This window comes from Belonocnema kinseyi, chromosome 3, assembly GCF_010883055.1.
Source record: "Belonocnema kinseyi isolate 2016_QV_RU_SX_M_011 chromosome 3, B_treatae_v1, whole genome shotgun sequence".
Taxonomy (NCBI): domain Eukaryota; kingdom Metazoa; phylum Arthropoda; class Insecta; order Hymenoptera; family Cynipidae; genus Belonocnema; species Belonocnema kinseyi.
Window position 1 is genome coordinate 152,638,455 of NC_046659.1, and position 18,226 is coordinate 152,656,680.

The window sequence follows — 18,226 nt, forward strand, 5'->3', positions numbered from 1 at the left end:
CTCTCACCCGTACTATCCTCACTTCGCCCATCCCCTTTCCCAACTTCTTTCACTTCGAATTCTCCCACTCTCCACTTCTCCAGTTCACACTCTCCTCACCAACCTTCTCGTCCCTATTCCAGCAATCATTTCTTTTCCGCTACTCATCCTCATTTCTAATCATTTCTCCTACATCCCTGCATTTTCCCTCACTTCATTTACTCACACTAGCTTCAATTCCCCTGCGTCCATCCCCTATTTTGCCTTACGTCCCCACGATACCCATCACTTACACTAGCTTCCCTGCCCTCATTTCCCCAACTTCTTCCTTCTCTACTTCCTCCTCTCCCCGCTTCCTCTGCTGACAGTCCCATCCCCATGTTTCTCTTCACCAGCCTTCACTTCTCCTCCTTTACTCAACCTCCTTTCTAAGCTTTTCCCAACTTTTCCTAATTTACTCCACTTTCACATCTCTCATTTCTATCACTTCTTCTACTCCCTATCCCATAATTTCCCCCTACTTCCCCTACTTGCATCCCCTATTTTCCCTCACTTTCTTACCCCTCAGTTCACCTTTAGCTCTCTCCCTTCCCCAACTTCTTTGTCCTCTACTTTCTCCTCTCGCCACTTCCTGAGCTAAGACTTCCATTCACCCTGTGCCCCTTAACCCAGCATCACTTTCCCTCCTCTTCACACACTCCTTCTAATAATTTCCCCTAATTTTCAGACGCCCCTCTCTCATTTGGACTGGGCATGTGTTAATTACCTGCGAGGGGGAAACAATTCTGGTAATCCACTTGACCGCTTATTTATCCGAACCTGTAATCCAGTCTAATCCAAATAATCTAGAGTAATCCGCTTGTAATTCGGGGTAATCTGGTGTAATCTTTAGGAATCCACTAGTAATCTAGAGTAGTCTAGTTCTAAATCGGAGTAATCCACTTGTAAGTTGGAGTAATCCACTTTTAACATGAAGTAATCCACTTTTAATCAGATTTAGTCTATTTGCAATCAATTCAGTCGGAGTAACTCAAGCAATACAAGTAATTTATTTTTAATTCCGAGTAATCCACATAAAATTCAAAGAAATTTACTTATAATTCAGTGAATTCGAAGTAATTTAGGTAATTCGTATTTTTTGGAAGAAATTTATACTTCTGTATTGAAAATCCATGTTTCTGATTGAAAGCTCAACTAATTGGTGAACAATTACTCCATTTATAAGAAATAAAACAATGTTTTTAAGAGCAATTTTTACAATTGAAAATCCAATGGTTTTATTGAAAATTTGACCGTTTAGGTTGAAAATTTAACTATATTGATAAAAATTCGTTTCTTTGTTTAGTTTAAAATTAATTTTATCAACTTAAAACTTGACTATTCCATTCTTAGTTTAAAATTTATCTTTTTTTGTTAAAAATCTAACTAATTTGTTAGAAATTTATTTTTGGTTAAAGATTCTTAATTTTAGTAAAAAATTTAACTATTTTGTGGAACTTTTTTTTTTAATGAATTATTTGAACTACAAATTTAACAGTTTTATTGGTGACAATTTGTGATTCTCATTCGAAACTTAATACACTTTGTTCCAAATTTGTCTTTTCCGACAGAAAATAAATCTTTGTAGTTGAAAATTCATTCCTAGTTGAAAAGTCATGTTTTGAATGAAAATTCAATTTCATATGTGGTTAAAATTAATCTTTTTTTTTTTAAATTTATTAAATAAATATTTTTGGCGACAATGTGTCATTCTTAATTGAAACCTGATATATTTGGTTAAAATTCGTCTTGTTTGGTATAGGAAATTAATTTTCTGAGTTTAAAATTCATGTTTATGGTTAAATATTTATTGGGTTAAAATTTAATTTATTTGTGCAAAATGTATGTATTTTGTTTACAAATCATCTTGTTTAGTAGAAAAATAATCTCCAGGCTTGAAAATTAATTTTCTTGTGGTTGATAATTCAACTAATTATTTAAAAATTGAACTTCTCTTTTAAAAATTCAATTTGTTGTTCAACATTCCTCATTTTAGTCGAAAATTTAATTATTTCGTTCAAAAATTGATCTATTTTCTTAAAAGTTTATTGATATTTGTTGAAAACTTCATTGTTTTTTTTTCGCCTTTTTGGATAAAAAATTCGTCCTTATCGATCAATAATTCAACTGAATGCTTTTTACATATTTTCTTAGTCACACAAACATTGTAATTACTTATAAAGAAAGTATTATCACTTAGTTTTTAAACTTATAGAAATATAAGTTTTAAAATATTCTTGAGAAAATTAGAAAAGGTTTTTTAATATTTCAGATGTTTTCAAAAAATCCGGAAGATTAGAAAATAATGTTATTCGAATGATTTTACAAAATATTAGGAAAAATTCCAGACTTCTTAAAAGACATTTAGGGCTTTTAGAAATTTGGAACTTAGGATGAATTTTCAGAAATACTTCCAAGTATTAAAATATTTGTAATCAATTCAAAACCTCTTCAATTCCTAAAAATATTTTAGCTGACTTGAATTTTCCTCCAAATTTTGAAAATGATTCAAAATGTAAAAAAATTGCCTTAGAATCTTCCAAATTTTCCTACGAATTTTATGAAAATTAGAAAAGATTTCTGAACATTTCAGATATGTCAAAAAGAATCTAAAAGAATTGAACAAAATTTACTTTGCAGGATTTTACAATATATTAGGACTAATTCGAGCATTTTTTGTAGATATTTAGGACTTTTAAAAGCTTGGCACAAGTAAAAATATCTTATAAATTCTCCGAAATGGTTCCAAGTTTAAAAATTTTAATATATTTAAAACATCTTAAATTCCTAAACATATTTTAACTGACTAAAAAATTCCTTGAAATTTAGAAATATCGTTTAAAATGTAAAAAAATTTTCTTTAAATTTTCAAAACTTTTCTAGGAATTAGAAAAAAACGGCATTTTTCAAATCTTTTAGTTTAAAATTCTTTTTCAATCTCTTCAAATATTCTAAATATTTCTTGAATTACTCGATTCTTTTCTGGTTTTTTAAAATTACAGATTTGAAACATTTTGCTGTACAATTTTCTACTCTTTTTCGGAATCTTTTGAAATCTGTTGAAAAGTTTCTCAATTTTATATTAATGTTCATTTTTCAAAATAAAAAAATCATAAAAAAATTTCCCATAAATCTTAGAAACATCCTTTTTAATCCTTTAAAAATTGTTAAACATTCTAATATTTTTAAATTATTCAAATTGTTCGTTAAATTTGGTTTAATTGTGCAAAATTAAATAAATTGTCCTAAGATCTTTTAGAATTATTTGTAATAATTTTAGAAATCTGTTTAAATGTTTTGAAATCTTTTTAAATATTCCCTTAAAATTAATTCAGCAAAATGAAAAATGATTTTAATTTTTTCTTGGAACCTTATAGAATCCCTGAAATATCTGATTAGTTTTTATAATTTTTTATCGTTTTGAAATTTTTTAGTATCTCTCAAACTGGCTCAAATCTATTCTAAAATTACGCATTATGACGAAATTTTACTTTAAAATCTTTTACACTTGTTTTCAAAATTTTAGGAAATAATTTAAAATGTTAAAGTCTTGTATATTCTTTCTCCACACATTTTGAGATCTTTAGAACATTAAAGTATTATTTTTTAATGAAACCCAAACCATTTAATCCAAATCTCAAAATCTTCTAAATTTCTTTCCAATTCTTTAAAATAAGTTTTTCCCTAATTTAATTTTTCTTATATCTTTGTAAATGTAAAAAAGTTTAGAAATTGTAGTTTGGTAGTAAAATGCTAAGAACAGAATTATTTCCCAATATTCAACAATCATTTACAATTTAAATGTTATATATTTATATTATTCTTTTTATAATTATATATTTTCTGTTTTATTTTAGTCGCTTTATTAAAGAAAATCAAATAAACTAATTTGAATCAAAAGAGGGGGGTGGGGGGGGTGTGACGAAGCTTTAAGGAGTGGAAAAAGTTAAAAAAAAAACGTTTTGTAGTTTTTTAACCGCCTCTGATACACAATAAATTTTACTTGACCTGATTGAATGTTATACGTCAGAGCATATACCAGAGTGTGCAGATAACTTTTTAGATGGAGTGGTTCATTCCCATTGGCTGAAAAAAGTATTAAATCATGATTTCTTGCTTTAAAGAGAAACAAAAGTAAGACACTTTACCTAGATCGATTTCTAACAAACCCAGAGTGGTTCGTTGACCCACCGTACATACGACTTCATAGCGATTTATTTAATAGTATGTAAGCCCCTAGGAACTCCATTAAGATCCATAATTATACGTTTTATTACAGCACAGCCCTAGAAAGGGATCAATAACCATTACGATGGTCCAGAAATGCTTTGAAAAATTTTTGGTCTCGAATTTTTATTTATATCGCCTCCAAATTTGTTAGAATCCACAAGAAATGCAGTTTTTTAAATTATATTTAGAAAAACAATTCTCTTCACAATTATCCATAGCAGATGAATCAAAAATTATTTTTCAAACATCATCCCTATAAGTCTGTTTTTTTTTTATTTTTTCTAATGTGTCCCCAAAGGGTTTACATTTTTCTTACACCTTCTCTATTTCTTTACACACCCTCCACACACTTACTTGGTGGTGGAAGGGGGACCACAGTTTAAGGTGGGTTCCGAACCACCAAGAGCAACAGCCTTAAGTACTTAGAGAAAATCTTTTTCTCTAGAGGTACCAGTCTCCCACGACTCTCCGGAGATGAACAACTCCCTTGCTAGACTAGTGTTCACCGCATGGGCCACCGAGACTCTTCCAGAGTGCGAGGCGGGAATCGAACCCGCAAGCCGAAGGAGTGGGTCCAAAGCCTACGCTTTAGTCCCCACGACCATCGTCCCACTCTTATAAGTCTGTTTTACAGTGTCCCAAAAAAACCCATAAGTCAAACATTGGGTTTTGTGAGTTTCTGGTGCTAATTATGATTTTTTTGCGGTTTAACTAATTTAAATTATTTATAATACATAAAATACTACTCCCTACTGATCATTGAAGGCTTAAATAAATTGTTTGAATAATTCATTACTGTTTTTGGAAAATTTTCTGTTAAAATAGAATTAGAAACTCGATGTTTTCTCGGAATTTCTAAACTTATTTTCAATCTTTCGAGATAGTAAACAAATAATTTTCCAAAATATTTGTGGTTTTTCCTGAAATTCTCCACTTTTTGTCCTTTTTCAATTAGAGTGAGTTTATTATTAATTCAAGTAGACAAACAAAATATATTAAATCAATTTCTTATTATTTTTGATCATACTATCTTGGAATAATGTAGGAAGATTGCGGTTTTTTCTGAAATATTCAACTTTTTGTCCACTTATCACAGAACGCAATAAAAATTCATTATATTTAACAAACATCATTGTTTAAACAAATTATTATTGCTTAAAACTATCTTCTCTTATATAATTGTAAGAAAGTTTCGGGGTTTCTGAAATTTTAAACATTGCTTTGGTTTTTTAGTTACAAACAAATAATGAATAAAAATTTGAGAGTATCTTTTTCTAAACAATCTCTTTCTTTTTTGTGAATATGGTTTTCTGAAATAAAACAAATATTTTAAATATACTTCCGAATTGCCATATGGATCATATGAAATTTAGATTTTTCTGAAAGCAGTTTCTGAGAGCCTTTTCGTTTAAATTAGTATTAATATTTATCAATAATTTCTGAATAAAATATAAAAAAGATAAAAATCTCAGAAAAACTCGCAACTTTCTAGCACTTCTCTAATAGAAAATAATTCTAAAGCATAATAAATTTTTTAATTGATTATGTTTGCTCCCTTGAATTAATGATTATCTTAGCAAGTAAAAAGTGGCCAAAAAGTTAAAGATTTTCAGAAAAAAGACGAGTATTGAGCATTACTATAGAAAAAGATAGTTGTAAACAATTATGCTTTGTTTAAAAAATTATGTTTGTTAAATTACAATAACGTTGAATATTTCGGAACACGCCTCAACTTTCTAAAATAATTAAACAGAATGTCGTTAAAAATAGTAGTAAATTCTTTAAACAATTATGTTTGTTAACTTAAATTGATCATTATCTCACTCTGACAAAAGAGTGGAACAAAAGTAGAAAATTCTAGAAAAAATCCCAACTTTATATCATTATTCTAAGAGAACATTATTATAAACAATAACAAATTGCTTAAACAATTTATTTAAACATCTAATTATAAGCAGAAATTAGTAGTTTATGTATTTAAAAAATTTGTATTTTAAAACCGCAAAAAAATCATTTAAGGCCGAAATCTTGCAAGAAATTTCGAAACAAAATTTAGACCACCCTAATTCTAGCTTTGAAAACAGAGTAAATTGGATGAGTTTTCATAAAGAGAAGGAAATAATAGGAAAATAATTTTTTTGTATAAAATTAAGCCAAAAAAGACGAATTTTCAACAAAGCAGTTGATTTTTCAAGAGCAAAAATGGCTTTTTAACAAAATAATTAAATTTTCAACCAAACAATAGCATTTTAAAAAATTTAATAAGTAACCAAATAGTTAAACTTTCACAAAAAGGGCACTAATTTTTAATAAAATAGTTAAGTTTCCACAAAAAATAATAATTTATAAGACAGTTGTATTTCCATCCAAATAGTTAAACTTTCATGCAAAATTGAGGAATTTTTAACCAAACAGTTAAGCTTTTAAGCCAAAAAGGGAAAATTTCAATCGAAAAGAATAAACGTGCTATAAAATAATTAAAGTTGCAACAAAATAGTTGAATTTTTAAAGAAAAAAGTACATATAAATATTTTTAAAAATAATTAATTTAAAATAAAAAACAGTTTAACTTAACCAAAAAGGCGAATTTTCAACAAAAGTGTTAAATTTTAACCAAGAAAGATTCTTTATTCAAGAGAAAAAAAACTGTTAAATAAATTATTAAAGTTTCAACCCAAAAAGGTGAATTTTCAACCTATATGATTAATCTTCAACAAAATAGTTAAATTTTAAACAAAACACGTGGATCTTTAACTAATACAGTGAATTTCTAGCAAAGTAGTTTAACTTTCAATGAAGCAGTTAAATTTTCAAACAAGTCGATTAATTTTCTAGTACATAAGATGAATTAGACATAAAAAACGAATTTCAAAAAATCAGTTAAATTTTCGACGAAAATATGTCTTAACAAAATAGTTAATTTGTTAAGTAAATAATTAAATTTGAAAAAAGTTGTATCTTTAACCAAAAATAACATTTAGTAGAATATTTGAATTTTAAGGAAATAGTTGATTTTTCAACTGTATAGTTGAATTTTTAACTAAATTGATGAATCTTCTATAAAAAAAATTAAATCTTTCAACCAAATTATACAATTGTTATATTAATAATAATTTTCTACTATAAATGATCAATCTTTAGTTGAAAATGAATTATTTAAATTTTCAGTTAAGAAACTTAGTTTTCAATGAGAAAAAAAAACAAATTTTTAACAAATGTTTTACATCTTCAACCAAACAGTAGAATTTTTAATTAAAAGTAATGATCTTTTTTAGTTGAACATTCATGTATTTTGTTGAAAATTGATATTTTTCAGTAGAAAAGTAATCTAGTTCGTTGAAAATTCAACTGCTTTGTTGAAATTTTGGTTTGTTTGGTCTAAAATAAGTTTTTTTTTTTCAACTTAAAATATTCCATTTTTACATAAAAATATATCTTGTTTAGTTGAAAATTCAACTTCTTGATTGAAAATGGAACTACTTTGTTAAAAATTCATTTTTCTGTTTGAAGATTCTTGCTTTAGATGAAAATAGTTTTTCTTGCAAATTTAACTATTTTGTTGAAGTTTTGTTTTATTTGATTAAGTTTTCTTTTAACGGAAGATTTAATTCTTTCAGTTTTTGTGAACATTTTTATTTCTTAGTTAAAAATTAATGTACTTTGTTGAAATTTCGTGCTTTGTATTATTTAAAAAAATTGCAATTCTTGTTTGAAAATTCATCTTTAAGCACATTGTGAAGAATTCGCTTATTGTAGGTTTAAAATAAGTTTATTCAAACTGAAATGTTAACTATTCAATTTTTAGTAAAGATTTTATCTTTTTCAATTCAAAATTTACCTACTTGATTAAAACTTGAACTACTTTGATAAAAATTCATTTTTATGGTTAAAGAATCGTGATTTCAGTTAAGAATCGTTTGGTTGAAAATTGGATTATTTCCTTGAAAATTTGTGTTCTTTTTGTTGCTAAAAATTAATTTTTGAAACTGAGAATTTTAGTTTTTCTTTTTTAGTCAAAATTTGTCTTTCCTAGTTAAAAATTCATGTATTTTGATGATTTTTTCGTTGTAGAAAATTAAGGATCTCGATTAAAAATGAATTTTTTTATTGTGAATTGAACTATTTTGTTGAAAATTTGTTTTTAGGGTAACAAATAAATTTTTTTAATTGATGATGTAATGATTCCATAAATGTATCCTTTTTATTTCAAAATTTAACTTTTTGGTTGATAACTCGCATTTTTTAGTTTAAAATCTGGAGTAATCTTAAGTAATCCGGAGTAATTCTGTATATAGAGGTAATCCAAGGTAATGTGATATAATCTGGAGAAATCGACCTTCGCAGGATGGCATTTTTATGAGTTGCTTTCCCCTCGCAATTAAAATTACAAAAAAATAAATGAGATTTAAATAAAATTTAAAATCCTATTTAACGTCCAATAATTAAATTAGTGTGCAGAATTCCTGAAAATAAAACCAAGAATCCAACGACCAAATTTTAACAACCGCCAAAAAATGTTTCTGTTGATATTTGAAATAAGATAAAAAAATTTTCCTAAAAGAAAAAGAAAGCAATTTATTTTTTGGACCAAAAGAAAAATGAGAAGGTAACCAGAAAAAAAAGACGTAAGAAAGAAAAAAGAAAGGCGATATACTTGTTTGCCTTTTCATTTTTCTTTCCTCTTTTTTTATTTTTCCCCAAAAAAGAAATTTTTTTTCTTTTCTTTTTTAGGAAAATTTTAATTTTTTTCTTGTCTTCTTTCGGAAATTTTTTAAATCTTTTTTTAAATTTCAATAGGAAGATTTTATGGTGGTTGTCCAAATTCAGTCGTTGATTCTTGGTTTTATTTTCAGGAACTCTGTGCATTAATTTTTTCAATTTTCTCTTCACAGACAAAAACTGGGTATAAGAAACGTGACAGTTATCCCTTATGATCTTTAAAATGATCAATTTTTTAATTCTCTCTTCAGAGAAAAAACTGGGGGCAAAGAACGTGGCAGGTAATTAGTGAAACGGGGTAACAGCCAGTTGGGTAATTGAGGTTACAAGATGTAAAGCGCTCCCTTTAGCAGAGTCCGCCGGAGAAATATTCGAGTCACCGCAGTGAATTCACCCCAGCTTCAGTAACCCTGCTTTTACCCCGTTTCACCCATTACGAACCACGTTTAATATCCCCGGTTTTTTTCTGTGATGAGAAAATTACAAAAATTAATAATTTCAAACATCATAAGGAATAAAGTTCCGAAAAGAGACTACCTGCCATTGATTAATCAGTTATTCTACTAGCCATTACCCCGTTTCACCCATTAGCTTTCACGTTTCCTAACCCCACTTTTTTCTGCCTTTACTGAGATCATTATCACATCACTGCGAAAAGAAGTTGGTTTCAGTTTCTATTATAAAAAATATTTACCAATGTAGAAAAGTAATCCTAATAAAAGAGAAAAATTTTGTTAGTTAATTCTCTTTTTCATATTGGTATGGAAGGAATGATTGATTTCATACACCCATAAATTAGGGTTCTTCGCCAGCTACAAAGTGGCATTAGAATATATGTTATAAATAAATGATAAAGGAGGGGTTGATTTGAAATAATTTAGCTTCATTATAGAATCTCTGAAGCCAGTATTGAATTTGAATATATACATATATAAGTAGTGTCGTTTGAACACGCAATGGTGTCCCACTTCTGTATTTCTTGAAGGAACAAAGAGCCCTTGGCGTGGACGGGTTACGGTACCCGCCTAGACGTTCAAACGGTCACCACGACAACCAGAGCGATTCCTGCCACCCTTACGAGGAGAGAGAGGGTGAAACTTCCGGTTACGCTAGCGATTCCGTTGAAGCCACTGTAACTTCACTACCAGGTGCATTTTTATAGAAAAACTTCAAAAGTAGCCTCATTATTAGGCTGGTCCAAAAATCGATTGGACAATTTTCTCTAAAATTTTCATGCATATTGCCCCTTGGTTCAAAAAAAAATTAATTAATTTGTTGTTGTTGTTGTTGAAAAAGAAGTATTTTTAGAGGTAGCACAAGTCCCATGAAGTAACATGTACTTCCCATAAGAAAAAAAGACAGTTTTGTAAATTGTATTCAGAATCGTCAATTTCAGGTGAAACAAATAAAAACTTAAAGTTTCTGTTCACAATTAACGGCAGAATACAAACGAATAATTAATATTTAAACATCTTCACCAAAACTTGTTTTAGAGGGTCCCTAAAGAACCCCATAAATGAAAAATTGAGTTGTGCAAGTTTCTGACGCTAATTATAATTCGCTTGCTGTTTTTAAAAATAAAAATTGTTTCTAATACATAAAATATTACTTTCTACTTTATGATTAAAAATTTTCATAAATTGTTTAAAGATTTTTTTTTTAGCTATTTTTTCTTAGAATAGCGATAGAAAGTCGCGTTTTTTCCCGATTTCTGCAACTTATTTTCAACTTTTTAATTATATCGAGGCAATACTCGATTATATTTAAAATAAATAGTTGTTTAGAGAATTTATTGTTATTTATAATAATATTCTAATTATTATAATTAATTAATAATAATTAGTAATAATTAAACCATGTTAACCAAGTTAATTGCTCGAATAATTAATTACCATTTTAAATAATATTATCTTTAAATAATGCGTTTATTTTAAACTATTTTACTTTTTTCACTTTTCACCTACAGCGATGTACAAATAAATTAAATTTAACAAAATTAATTATTTATACAAATTAATGTTGCCACTTTTCCCTTATAGTGAGGTAATAGACATATTTATATATAAACATATATTGTAACATATATAAACATATATAAATATATAATAAAATAAAATAAGTTAATAAAAATATATAAACATAATTGTTTAAACAAATTATTATTCGTTAAAACTATCTTCTTCTACAGTAATTCAAAATGGTTGATATTTTTCTGAAATTTTCCACTTTTTGATAAACTTTCACTTAGTTTTAGGTAATAAGTAATTCAATTTAACAAACGTAATTGTTCAAAGTATTTATTATTATTTTAAAATATAATATCTCTGAATAATGATAGAAACTTGCAGTTTTTCCTAACATTTTCCACTTTGGGTTTACTATTTAATTAGAGTGAGGTAATAATTCATTTAAGTGAACAAAACTAATTGTTTAAACAATTTATTATTAATTATAATAATATTATTTCTAAATAATGCTAGAAAGTTGCGACTATTTCTGAAATATTTAACTTTCTGTAAAATTTGTACTCAAGGGGAGATAATTATTAATTCAAGTTAACACATATTATTGCTTTAACAATTGATCACTATCTTGAAGAATATTATCTTTGAATAATGTTAGAATGTTACAGTTTTTCTTTACTTTTTCACTTTTGTAGTTTAAAAAAAATGTATTATTAATTTTAATAATGATCTTTTCTTAGGTAATTTCTAGAAATTTGCATTTTTTTTGTTGAAATTTTAAAGTTTGCTTAGATTTTTCAGTTATAAACAAATAATAAATAAACATTCGAGAGAATCATTTTCCGAACAATCTCTTTCTCTTTTTCAAATATGGTTTTCTTAAATAAAATAGATATTTGAAATATTCTTGAATTTTTCTACATAGATCATAATAAATGTAAATTTTCCTTCCAGTAGTTCCTGAAAACCTTTCTGTTCAAATTAAATTCTCAAGCAATACACGAAAAGAAGATAGTTATAAACCATAATAAATTGTTTAAACAATTATTTTCGTTAACTTGTATTAATCATTATCCCAGTATGTGAAAAGTGGGCCAAAACTAAAAAAAAATTTTAACAGCAACTGTCTAACATCAATAAAGGTGAAGATAGCTATAAACAATAAAAACTTGTTTAAACAATAATCATGGTTAAATTGAAATAGTTATCACCTCAATCTAAGTGAAAACTAGACAAAAAGTTGAAAATTGTGAGAGAGAAACTGCAACTTTTTAAAATTATTTAAAGATAATATCATAAATAATAATAGAAAGTTTAAAACAATTATTTCTCTCAATTTTAAATTATCATTGCCTCGCTCTATTTGCAAAATTAAACAAATTTCAAAACGCAAAAAACAGTGACTTTTTAAATTCAATTCTGACAAAAATTTCTATAAGCAATAATAAATTATTTAAACAATTTATATAAACATATACTTATCAGTAGATAGCAGTATTTTATAAACAAAAAACAATTTTTATTTAAAAAACCTCAACAAAATTATAATTAGCTTCAAAGACTGGGAAAACCTAATTTTTTATTTATTGGGGTGATCTATGAATAATAATTATTGATATGTATTCTACTGCTAATTGTGAAAATAAATATTGAGTTTCAGTTTGATTCACCTAATATTAAAGATTCTGAATACAGTTTTTAAAAATGTATCTTTTTATGGAAAATACGTGTTAAACTTCATAGGGGTTGGGAAATCTGTAAATATTATTTTTTCAAACAAATAAATGTTGGGGCTATATGCATAAAAATATAAATATATGTGTATGCCTCCCTAAACCTAATCCTTCATAAAAAACACAACAGCATTTGATGTTTCAAAAATCCTGTCCAATCAAATATTAATTATACAAGACAATACAAGTTTTTTTTAAAGAGGCTCACAAAAAAAAAATTTCTTTGATTTGTGGGGACACCGCCGAAAATGCTTCCATTTTGGGCCAAAAACAACTGATAATTTTAAATTCCCGGGCATTTCCTGATTTTATCTCGGATATCAAATTCATTTATTTACTATTTATACGATTGAAACCAATCACATTTGAATATTTTAAAGTTTATAAATTGATTATTTATTTGCTTAAATTCCCTATCCCATCCTCAAAACTATAATTCTTTATTAAAATTCCCTTTTCCAAAATAAAAATGATATTTTTTACTGAAATTATCAGCTCCAAAGTAGAGATAATGGTTCTTCACAGAAATTCCCTGTTCATGTTCAAAATTATACTTTTTTACTGAAATTTCCTGTGCCAAATTAAAAGTTATAATTATGCACTAAAATTCCCTGTTATTCCCCCGTAAAAAGTTATTATTCTTTACGAGAATTATTGTTCCCAACTGACAAAATTATATTTCTTTACTGAAATGTCCTGTCCAATTTTCAAAGCTATAATTCTTTACTAAAATTCCCTGTCCCAAAGTAAAAAAGATAGTTTTCACTGAAATTCTAAGTCTTAAATTAAAAATTATAATTATTTACTAAAAATCCCTGTCCCAAGATAAAAAATATAAATCTTTACTCAAATTTCCTACCCTAAACTAAAATTATAGTTCTTCACGGAAATTCCTTGTCCCAATTATAAAAATTACATTATTTTTACTGCGATTTCCCGTCCCAAATTAAAAATAATAATTATGTACTAAAATTCCCTGTACCCTCGTAAAAAATTATAATTCTTTACAAGAATTATCGTTCCTAACTGGCAAAATTATATTTCTTTACTGAAATTCCCTGTCCCATCTACAAAGCTATAATTCTTTACCAAATTTCCTTGCCCCAAACTGAAAATAATATTTTTTCACTGAAATTCCCAGCAACAAATTAAATATTTTAATTATTCATTAAAAATCCCGGTCAAGGTTCAAAATTTTTTTTTTTCTGAAATTCCCTGTCCCAAATAAAGAGTTATAATTATGTACTAAAATTCCCTGTCCCCCAACAAAAAAATTATAATTTCTTACTAAAATGCCCTGTCCCAAAGTAAAAATAATATATTTTACTGAAATTCCCAGCCACAAATTAAAAATTATAATCATTTACTAAAAATCCCTGTCCCAAAGTCAAAAAATATAAATCATTACTCAAATTTCCTCCTCTAAAGTAAAAATAGTAGTTTTTCACGGAAATTTCCTGTCCCAATGATGAAAATTATATTATTTTTACTTTAATTTCTTGTCCCAAATTAAAAATAATAATTATGTACTAAACGTCCCTGTACCCCCGTCAAAAATTATAATTCTTTACGAGAATTATCGTTCACAACAGTAAAAATTATATTTCTTTAGTGAAATTCCCTGTCCCGAAGTAGAAATAACATTTTTTACTGATATTCCGAGCCACAAGTTAAAAATTATAATCATTCACTAAAATCCCTATCCCAAAATAAAAAAATATAGATCTTCACTCAAATTCCCTGCCTTAAAGTAAAAATGATAGTTCCTCACGGAAATTCCCTGTCCCAATGATCAAAATTATTTTTTTTATTTTAATTTTCTGTCCTAAATTAAAAATAATAATTATTTACTAAGATTCTCTGTCCTCCCGTAAAAAGTTATAATTATTTACGAGAATTAGCGTTAAATCTTTACTTAAATTCCCGGCCCTAATGTAAAAATAATAGATGTTTACAGAAATTCCCGGTCCCAATGTTTAAAATCATATTTTTTTACTGATATTTCCTGTCCCAAAATAAAAATGACAATTATCTACTAAAATTTCCTGTCCCACCGTAAAACATTATAATTCTAAACGGGAATTACTAGTCCCAAATGACAAAATTATATTTCTTTACTGAAATTTCCTAGCTATCCTTAAAACTATAATTATTCACTAAAATTCCCTGTCTCAGAGTAGAAAATTACAATTCTTTACAGAAATCCCCTGTCCCATTTTTCATACTTATAATTCTGGAATAAAATTCCCTCTCCCATTTTTCACAGTTATATTTCTTTACTGAAATTCTCTGTCCTATACACAAAACTATTATTTTTTACTAAAATTCCATGCACCAAAGTAAAAATTTTATTCTTACTGAAATTCCCAGTCCCGAATTAAAAATTATAATTATTCAGTAAAATTACCTGTCCCAAAGTAGAAAAGTATAATTCTTTACTGAAACTCCGTGTCCTATTTTTCATAGTCATTATTATTTATTGAAATTCCCTGTCCCATCCACAAAAGTTTATTTCTTTACTCGAATTCCAAACACATAAGTAAAAATTATATTTTCTACTGAAATTTTCTGTCCCATTTTTCATAGTTATATTTCTTTACTACAATTTCCTGTCCCATCCTTCAAACTATAATTCTTTACTAATATTCCCTGCACCAAAGTAAAATTTATATTTTCTACTAAAATTCCCTGTTCCATTTTTCATAGTTATATTTCTTTACTGAAATTCCCTTTCCTATCCTCAAAACTATAATTCTGTACTAAAATTCCCTGTCCGAAACTAAAAATTATATTTTTCTTTGAAATTCCCTGTCTTATTTTTCCTTGCTATATTTCTTTATTGAAATTCCTTGCCCCATCTTCAAAACTATAATTCTTTATTAAAATTCCATGCTCCAAATGAAAAATTATATTCTTTTTTGTATAATTATAATTAAATTTCTTACTGAAATTTCCTGAGTTAAATTCAAAATTATAATTATGTACTAAAATTCCCTGCCCCATCGTAAAAAATTATAATTCTTTGCGGGAATTACCGGTCCCAATTGTCAAAATTAAATTCATTACTGAAATTTTCTATCCCAGGATGAAAACTATAAATCTTCACTTAAATTCTCTGGCCCAAAGTTAAAATTATAATTCTTCACGGAAATTTCCTGTCCCAAATTAAGAATTATAATTATTTCCTAAAATTCCCTGTCCCAAAGTTAAAAAAAAAATATAATTCTTTATGGAAATTTCCTGTCCCATTTTTCATAGATATATTTCTTCACTGAAATTTCCTGTCACAAACACAAAATTATAATTGTTTACAAAACTTTTCTGTCACAAAGTCAAAATTATAACTATTTTTTTCCTATCCCAATTTTCCGTCTCAGATTAAAAATTATAAACATTTAATAAAATTCACTGTCCCGAAGTAAAAAACTACAATTCTTTACGGAAATCTCCAGTTTCATTTTTCATAGTTAATTCTTTTACTGAAATGTCCTGTTTTTAACTCAAAATTATAATTCTTTACTGAACTTTTCTGTCCCAAAGTCCAAATTATAAACATTTTCGAAAATTCCCTGTTCCAAGTCAAGAAAAGTGTAGTTCCTCACGCAATTTTTGTTGTATTTCTTTTATTCATTCACTGTTCCAGGTCACAATTTTTATAATTTAAAAAAATTTCCTATTCCAAGAAAGAATGATGATTTTTTTCCAAATTTCCTTTTCCATATAACTGAATCAAATTCACGGTCATTTCACTATTTTTTCTCAGCGAACAAAATTCCCCATAATCTCTGAATTTTCTCGATTTCCCGATCAGTTAGACAGCTTGGTAATAATATAAAGGCACCATTAAAAATTACAAAAATAATCCGTTTTAGGACAAAAAAAAAATTAATTTTTGAGCTCTTAACAGCTTTTAGTGCAGAAATTCCATCAATTGCAAATAAAATGAATAAAAAAAAAATTTGAATAGAAAAAAGTTTTTCTAATCTACCCTTATAAATTTGATAACCCCTTCGAAATTTTAATTGCCTAGATTTTTCGATTAAATTTAACAGATTGACAGTAAAGTGAAATAATTATTGGAATTGTTACAAAATACAATTATTCTAACCCACGCTTACACAGTGGTCGGAAATCTTTTATTGTTATTATTTAATTATAACTTGCAGTAGAATAATAAATTATTCTTTCGTTCAAAAAATTGTTTGACCCTAAAAAGGGCCGATTGTTTGATTATCAATATAAAATTAAACTTTCAAAGGGCTTATTTTTTACGCATAAGGGTGAATTAGATTAGCTCGAAAGTTAATTTTGGTATCTTAAACTGGGTGGTTTCCAATTTTTTTACGGTTTTTCATATTGTTACATTTTTAAGGGCATTTTTATGTTTCTTACGGGCAAACAAAATGATTTTATACATTATTACGGGAATTACGATTTTTTTACCTTTTTGGATGGTTGAAGCACCGTAAAAATTTAGGTACTTGCCGTTATCGAAATTTTGTCATACACAGTGGTTTTACGCCAATTGGCAACTTTTTGAGGGTCCCTCCACAAATCAAAGAAATTTTTTTTTCATTTAATTCAACACTGAGAGACCATGCATAAATTACGTAAAATCTTGGGGGGGGGGGGAGTAACGATTTTTCTATGCTGTCTTAAAGAGGTAAATATTCCATTTTTAGTAGAAATCTTATCTTTTTTAGTTAAAAATTCAAGTACACAATTAAAAGTTGAGCTGCTTTATTAAAAATTCAGTTTTTTGGTCGAAGTTTCTTGATTTACGTTGAAAATAGTTTGCTTGAAAATTGCGCTATTTTTTTGAAAATTTGTTCCCTTTTTTGTTGAAAATAAATTTTTTTCATAAATATTAAATTATTAAATTTTTTATGGAAAATGTATCATTTTTAGTAGAAAATGTTTATACTTTCTTAAAATTTCGTCGGTTTGGTAGAAAGTTAATTTTTTTGGTTGAAAATTTTACCAACTTGTTGGAAATGAATACCTTTTGTTGAAAAAGTCTCTTTTCATTAGACTATTTTCGGTTAAGCATTCAACTTGTTGGTAAAAAAATATTTTTTGAAATTGAAGAATTATGATTTTTTTTTTAAAATTTGAACTATTCCATTTTTGGTTAAAATTTCATCTTTTGAACTTTAAAAATTAAACTATTTAGTTTCAAGTTTATATAATTTTCAAAAATTCGTCTTTTTGTTAGAAAATTAATCTCCTTGGGTGACATTTCAATTGTTTTTTACAAAGCTCGTCTTTTTGGCTTAGAAATTCAACATTTTTGATCATTTTTTTCTTTATAGACTTAAAACCTTTCTTGGTTAAAAAATTAAACTCCTCCTGAAAAATCAATCTATTTTGATTGAGGATTCAATTATTTTGTTAGAAATTTTTTCTGTTTGATACAATTTAACTAGTTATTTATTAAAAATGAAAATATTTCCTGGTTAACATATAAACTATAACATTTTTTATTCAGAATTCATCTTTTTTAGTTGAAAATCCAACTACCAAAATTTACTCCGTAAAAATTACTTAGGATAGGGATAGGGG

General features: G+C 26.9%; 1 protein-coding gene across 1 annotated transcript in view; it reads left to right on the top strand.

Annotated features, from left to right (window-relative positions):
- The window catches only part of LOC117169000 (hepatoma-derived growth factor-related protein 2), a 36,524-nt gene that overhangs the window by 5,355 nt on the left and 12,943 nt on the right, over window positions 1–18,226 (top strand). The window contains exon 4 of the mRNA XM_033355034.1: window positions 9,953–10,115. Within this exon, the coding sequence (XP_033210925.1) occupies window positions 9,953–10,115 (163 nt within the window). The remainder of the gene's footprint in view (window positions 1–9,952; window positions 10,116–18,226) is intronic.